The following is an 8078-nucleotide window of genomic DNA, read 5'->3' on the forward strand; positions in this document are numbered from 1 at the left end:
GTCTTGGGTAGGGTTTCTATTGCTGTGAAGAGACAATGACAGTGGCAGTTCCTATAAAGGAAAGACATTTAATTGGGATGGTTTACATTTTCAGAGGTTTAGTTCATTATCATCATGGTGTGACATGAAGGCATGCAGGCAGACATGGTGCTAGAGATGGGGCTGACATTCCTTCATCTTGACTTGCAGGCAACAGGAAGTGGTCTGTCTCACTGGATGTAGCTTGAGCATAAGCGACCTCAAAGTCCACCCCCATGGTGACACACTTCCTCCAACAAGGCCACACCTACTCCAACAAAGTCACTTCTTCTAATAATGCCACTCCCTATGGGGGCCATTTTCTTTCAAACAATCACAGCCACTAAATATGAAGTTAGACCCTATGTAAAAATGATGGAAAGGGCTGGCTACAAAGATGGCTTAGTTGGTGAAGTGTGGGCAGCACAAGCCAGAGAGAATCATCACCCATATGTAAAGTCAGACACAGAAACGCATGCCTGTAAGCTCAGTGCCAGGGAGGCAGAGACAGAGGAGTCTCTGAGATTTGCTCACCAGCAGCCTAGCCAAATCATCAATAGACTGTCTCAAAAGTGAAAGACTGGAAGGAGGAGCAATGCAAAAGGCTGAAGGGAGAAACGGAAGTGGGAAATGATGTGTTCTAATCTCAAAAAAAGAAATAGTTTTTAAAAACTAAGGTGAAAAGCATGTGAATATGTGCATGCATGTCTGTGCATGTGCACGCACACACAAACACACACATGCACACACACACACATTCATGAACCTGCACACACACTTGAGAAAAGATTCCCTTTCAATAAATAATTTCAACAGACAAATGGATGATTTTTTCCAGAGAATTGTCTTTTAGTTTCACTCTTTAGTCCAATAATTTTTCTATTTTTTAAATTTCATCTCAACTTTTATGTTTGCCAATTTCTGCTTTTTTCTTTACTTAATGTTTTCTTTTCTTTATTTTCAATATGTTTTAAAAATATCTTATTAAAGCAGCTTCTGGTCTAGGACTGGGGCGGTCAAAGCACAAGATATGTATAGAGTGTCTTATAATACAAAAAATAGTAATAATCTACTAAAAATGATGCTATCCGTCAAATAGGGATAGGAATAAATCAACAAATAGTCTAAATATGAGGTAGTTTGAGTATCCAAATGAACAATAGCACTATAACCCAAGGCATAAAAAATACATTGAACTGCACTGATACAAATTTTATTTCAATTAATAAATAGGAACAAATAGAGGAAATAAAACACACATTTTTTTCTTACAGAAAACCTCCAGATACTGTAAATATGTACTACTTCTTCAGGAGTAGAGCTAAATATCCATGCCCTCTAGCGAAATGGACTAGCTGGCTTAATTCCCAGGAACAAAGAATGAGAAAGTAGTAACATAGCAAAGGAGAACATAGGCAAACACTCCTCTAACCAAGTGATCAAGACCAATATCATAAATATTTTTCTGGATATCCTCCCTGCTCTGTGTGTAAGAAAGAGATCTTTCTGGGCCGGCGGGGCTGGGGCCGTGGCGGCTCGTGCCGGGTGATGCTAGGCGTATCCCTGGGCTCCAGGCTGTTGCGGGGCGTGGGTGGCAGGCACGGGCAGTTCGGGGCGCGAGGTGTCAGCGAAGGTGGCGCAGCCATGGCGGCAGGGGAGAGCATGGCTCAGCGGATGGTCTGGGTGGACCTGGAGATGACAGGATTGGACATTGAGAAGGATCAGATTATTGAGATGGCCTGTCTGATAACTGACTCTGATCTTAACATTTTGGCTGAAGGTCCCAACCTGATTATCAAACAGCCGGATGAGTTGCTGGACAGCATGTCAGATTGGTGCAAGGAGCATCATGGGAAGTCTGGTCTTACCAAGGCAGTGAAGGAGAGTACAATTACATTGCAGCAGGCAGAGTATGAATTTCTGTCCTTTGTACGACAGCAGACTCCTCCGGGGCTCTGTCCACTTGCAGGGAACTCAGTTCATGCAGATAAGAAGTTTCTTGACAAATACATGCCCCAGTTCATGAAACATCTTCATTATAGGATAATTGACGTGAGCACTGTTAAAGAACTATGCAGACGCTGGTATCCAGAGGATTATGAGTTTGCACCGAAGAAGGCCGCTTCTCACAGGGCACTCGATGACATTAGTGAAAGCATCAAAGAGCTTCAGTTTTACCGAAATAACATCTTCAAGAAAAAGACAGATGAGAAGAAGAGGAAAATTATAGAAAATGGGGAAAATGAGAAGACTGTGAGTTGATGCCAGTTCTTAAGCTGCACAGCCCGCCTAGTTCGTCAGAAGCCACTTTAGTGTCTCTCTCCTGCTGGTGACTCGGCAGAACGCCTTTTCTAAAGGAAAAAAAAAATTCCACTTACCTTTGCATCTCCAGACTCCTTAAGCAGACAAGACCTCACTATTTCTTCTAACCTGCTGTTTCCGGTAGGACACAGCAACAACTCTAAGCTTCAGGCCACTCCCACCCCCTCAGTCCATATCCGCATTTGCTTATAGGCCATTCCTTTTGTTTGAAAAATAAATAATAAATAAAGCTAGTTCTATTGAAATGCAAAAAAAAAAAAAAAAAAAAAAAGAAAGAGATCTTTCTTTTGTAGTTTTCTCCCAAAGCTCACAAGCCCAGTCAAATCTTGAGAGAAAAACAAACAAACAAGCAAACAACTAAAACACCAGGCAAAACTAACTTGGGACACTGTCTCCAAAGCAGCTAATACTTGTCAAAATGTCAAGGTCTCAAAAAGCAGACTTAGAAACTCCGGTAAACTGGAGAATAAGGAAACATCATCCCACAGTCAATGGGATGTGTTGAAAAGGGCAGTGGGCATTAGTGAGAAACAGATAGAAATGTCTGTGCTGGTGTTTATAACAGTACTGTTGTTAACTTCTTCATATGATAGAAACTGACTTTTTCATCGATTTTCTTTGTACCCAAATTATTTGTTAAAAATATTTTAAAATGTATTATTTTTAACTATTGTTTGGTGGGGGAGATTTGTCAAAACAGAGTTTCTCTGTGTATCAGTGGCTGTCCTATGTCCTGGAACTCGCTTTGTACACCAGGCTGGTCTTGAACACAAAAAGAGCTACCTGTCTCTGCCTCCCAAGTGTTGGGATTAAAGGTATGTGCCACTACTGCCTGGCTGTTTAAATGACTTAAGATATAGTATATTTTAATTATTAATATATATGGTATTTTGCTCTATTGATCTTGGCAATGGACTTTCCAGGATATTGAGTCACCAGCTTGCAATTGTGTTAGAGTACTGGGTACTGAACTAGGGCTTCTTGCATGCAAGCAAGTGCTATAGCACAAAACTGGAGCTCACGTCTCTTTTCCCTCTTAAATTTGAGTTGGGCAAATATCTATTTGGATCTTGAACTGGAGATTCTCCTGCTTCAACCTCTCGTTATTGGTAGCTGAGATTATAGGCGATCACCACCATGTGTTGTGAGCCATTTCTGTAAGTTACTTGCTTGCTTATAGTTTAGAGCATTAAGTATGTGAAGAATGTTGTGCTAGGTTCTTGAAAAAAAAAAGACAACCGTCTTGTTATACCCACAATGGATAGACTCAAGGTATAGCTATACATAGCAGAAAAGGGACTATGAATCTTATGAGAACATAACAACTATACAGACTGTAAGAGATGCATGTGATAGCTGAGTTTTCTAAACATAAACTTTTAATTAACCATTTAAAGTACTTTAATCTTTTAAATTTTTTGCCCAGGCAATTATTTCTCTCAAAACTCAGCTCAAAGTAAATTATATAATCCCATTGTACTTGAATATCCAATATTTTTCATTTCATAATTTAGCTATTTCAAAATAATATGTTCTTCCATTTCCAATCCTAGGGACTTTTCCAGGATGTAAACACTGAGGAAACCTGCGTCCTGCTTTAGTAGGAGCAATGGAGCCCTAATGGCTGCCCTTCTCACATCAGCTTTATGTGATGTTTTTGGAATGGATCTCTTCAAGTGTTTTTAGATGAAATATATAGGATAAAATGGAATAGAATAGGAGCAACTATAATAAATATAATGAAATAAGGATAAATAGTGCCTTATGCTATTTTCACACTTAACATAATATGTAAGTTAATGAGTATAGGCATGAATTTATGAAAATCTGGTGTAAAATTTGTGTGTGAATTTCAAAAATTCAAATCCTCTGCTCCATACGGAGCTTTGCAGAGATGTCACATGACCAAAGTGACCTACATACCTCCTTTTTTTTAAAAAAGTAAACGTAAAATTAAGCAACATGAGAGTAGACAATATGTTTAAGAGTCAGAAAATGCATTGTGAAGGCAGTGAGATTTAGAAGATCTTATTGTTACATGGAGGAATTCCTCTAGGTAATAATAGTCCAAGTGGCTGGAAAGATCAATGTTTACTAGAAACTAGAATTCAGTGTTTACCACATGATTACCAAAGTATTCAGGGATACTGAACCCAGATGTTCAGATTTAATAAACATGGAATATGATTCATAATCAAATAATGACACTGAAACATTTCTGAAACATATATTTCTGAAACACAATGCAGGATTCCCTGATCTTGGCCTAGTGTTTGACTGTGGATCTTTGCATCTATTTCCACCAGTTGTTAGATGAAGCCTTTCTGATAACTATTGAGCTAGGCATCAATATATGAGTATAGCAGAATATTGTTAGGCATCATTACAATGACATTTTTTCCTTCAGTCATGTTTGGTTCTATCTTAGGTCTCTGGGACATTCAGCCTCTGAATCTTGACACTCCAGGCAACGTCAGGGGTGGTCTCACTCTCATGACATGGGTCTCAGTCTGGAACAGTCATTGGTTGGCCACTCCCACAATCTCTGTGTCAACCTTATCCCAGAACATCCTATAGGCAGGACAGACTGTAGGTCAAAGGTTATGTGACTGGGTTGGTCTCCCAATACCCTAATATCTTATTCAAGTTGTAGACTTACAGTTAAAGAATAAATCTATACTTGTCCTAAAGTCTTACAAGAATACATTATGAGCAGTCCCCTACCTCATACCCAGGTCCTACGCCCCAGATTTTATTGATATATTCCCTTTGTCAGTTACTCTTTTTTCTGACCTTTTCTGTTCTTCTACATTTATTCAGTGGAGTTTGTGGAAGGTTTTCTGAAAATGTGTGCATGTCTTCAATATGAAATTTGGAAGTCTGATTTTCTTTGTAATTCTTCACGGTGGCTAACATAGTGATCTCCCCAAAAGGACAAATTAGTAAGCAAAATTAAATGTTATTGAGCACATAGAGGCAAACAGTTGCTCTGGAAAAACAAAAAGAAATTGAGAAATACCCATTGGTAAGTCTGTTTTAAGTGATTACCAAATACCTGTGGTCTGGATCCAGTGTGTTCTGTGTCCTTGTAGCTCTTTAAACCATGTGTGAACAAACAGTCCAAATTGCTTGTACATATCAAGCCCACAAGAAGACCAAGCCCATGTGTGTGAACTAGTGGCAACTGCAGAGTTTTCAAAGTAAGGTCTCTCTGCTGTATGTACTAGGCAGTGAAATCAAGTATGTATTTTTTTTTTTAAAGTAAATTTATTTTACAACATCATTTAGTTCAACATAATAGCCACAGATTCCCCTGTTCTCCCACTCTCGCCTCCCTCCCCCTCCCCCCATCCCACCCCCCATTCCCACCTCCTCCAGATCAAGGTCTCCCCCGAGGACCGGGATCGACCTGGTAGACTCAGTCCAGCCAGGACCAGTCCCCCCCTCCCAGACCGAGCCAAGTGTCCCTGCATATGTCCCAGGATTCAAACAGTCAACTCATGCAACAAGCCCAGGACCCGGCACCGACACACGGCTGCCTCCCAAACAGATCAAGCCAAATGACTGTCTCACCCGTTCAGGGGGCCTGATGCAGTTGGGGGCCCTTTCCTAATTAGAAAAATATTCAGGATTTTTTCTGATGGGCCTTTTCATGGTAAGGAATTATAACTTCTTTTTAATTATTGGCAGATTTAGAGACATGACAGCATGAAATGTTGTTTAAATGCCTGCTTTGGGACAGTTTTTACCAAAAGGTATTTTTCAAGCAATCAAATGGCTATCTTGTTTTAAAATTATAAATCATTTTCATTATTAAATAGATAATTCTACATATGCTCAACAAAACCTCTTATTCAGTCTATAAAGTCATTCAAGCAAACATTTGTACTTTATTAGTTTTGAAAGCCAATAAGTAATTATTACTTATTTTCTCAACATATATTAAATGCAATCATATGCCACATAACACTACATAGTGGCAGATTCCATGCATGATGCTGATCCCATGAGACTGTAATGGAGCTGGATAGGTCTAATTGCCTGGTAACACTGTAGCAATAATAACATCACAGAGCAAGATACATTGTTAATGTGCAGGACTGATAATTGCATTAAATGAAGTTAATATAGTTGTGTACAGAAAGAATAATTGATAATGACAGTAAATAACTGTGCAGCAAGTTTGTGCATTTACTACTACATTTTTACTCTTTGTTTTAGAGCATGATCCTTTTGCTTACAAAAAAACTTCCTACCACAAAACAGGATGTCATGCTCTATGACAATGGGTTCATGTCTCTGTTCATCAGGACTCTTAACTGCATCATTTTCTACTGTGCTTGATTTAGTCCAATAGCATTCTGTTCATTGTACCCCTGCAGCAGGTCTATACTATAAGTATCTATAGACACATCCATAGATGCAAACAAATACAGAGAGAGAGAGAGAGAGAGAGAGAGAGAGAGAGAGAGAGAGAGAGAGAACCAAAGAGTGAGACATTCATTCCTACTCAAAAACAGTCATTTTCTGAATGTTTCTTCACATGGTCTTTCATCTTCAAATGTGCATACAGCAGTTTCTGGTGCTTTTCCTTCTTGTTTTGAGGACACTAATCCTATCACAGGAGGGGCTCATTTTTATGACCTTGAGCAACCTCACTGAGTCTTTAAAGGCTCTATTTCCAAATACAGTCCTTCATGATTAAGATATCAACATAAGGATTTGTGGAGATATACGTCAACCCATATCAGACAAAAATCATCTAGCAAATACCCAGTGGCTGTATATCTGTGATGCATATTTAATTCCCCAGGGGGAAGTTCTGAAAGAGTTAAAGCTGAAGTTAGACAAGAACACAAAGTCTTAATTTTTATTCAACTTTGCTTGACCAAAAATAAGCAAATAAATGAACATTATTTTTAAAAAGAGATATTTTTGCAATGTACCTGTATACTGACTCTCTGAATGCCTCACACTTAAGAAATGTCCTTTCTAAGAAGAGGTAACCTTGTCTGTTGCATTTTTTTTAATGAGACACAAAAAACAGTTCAGAAAAATCAGTTTCATCTGGGGAAGGTCTAACCTCAGCCTCTTCCCACAGGTTATAAAAGATTATCTCTGTATGAAATGTTCATAAACTATCTTAACAGTAAGCACACTTTCCCTAGGATTTGTTATATTACTGGAAACTAGTTTTATATGGAAATATAGGATATAGATATGATAGGATAAAAGGGTAGATTATTGAAACTTTTAAAGAGCAACTTGTTTAAAATGTTTTACATTGGCCGGGCGGGCGGTGGTGGCGCACGCCTTTAATCCCAGCACTCGGGAGGCAGAGGCAGGCGGATCTCTGTGAGTTCGAGGCCAGCCTGGACTACCAAGTGAGTCCCAGGAAAGGCGCAAAGCTACACAGAGAAACCCAGTCTCGAAAAACCAAAAAAAAAAAAAAAAAAAAAAAAAAAAATGTTTTACATTGCTATAGATTTTAGTTTATTGATATAAATTTAAAGTTAATTTTGTTATACTGTATATATATATTTCTACTCTTGTTTAAGGTATTATGTTTGTGCAGTTCATTTGAAATTGTAATGGATAATTAAGATTAATACAGATTAATAATTAGTCTTCTATGTTAGTCAAACTTATAGTCATGTTAGTTAAGTTTTCTCAGTATACATAGATATATTTCAATTAGGTGGGTAATCTTCAAACATATCAAAGACCTATAGACTATA

The 8078-nt window shown here is 38.4% G+C and overlaps 1 protein-coding gene across 1 annotated transcript; it reads left to right on the plus strand.

Moving 5' to 3' along the window:
- The first annotated feature begins 1530 nt into the window (after positions 1–1530).
- Positions 1531–2585, plus strand: LOC114700258 (oligoribonuclease, mitochondrial). The gene has a single exon (XM_028879832.2). The coding sequence runs from the start codon at positions 1567–1569 to the stop codon at positions 2278–2280; it is 714 nt and encodes a 237-aa protein (XP_028735665.1). The 5' UTR covers positions 1531–1566; the 3' UTR covers positions 2281–2585.
- The last annotated feature ends 5493 nt before the right edge of the window (positions 2586–8078 follow it).

The sequence above is a fragment of the Peromyscus leucopus genome, chromosome 7, assembly GCF_004664715.2.
Source record: "Peromyscus leucopus breed LL Stock chromosome 7, UCI_PerLeu_2.1, whole genome shotgun sequence".
Taxonomy (NCBI): domain Eukaryota; kingdom Metazoa; phylum Chordata; class Mammalia; order Rodentia; family Cricetidae; genus Peromyscus; species Peromyscus leucopus.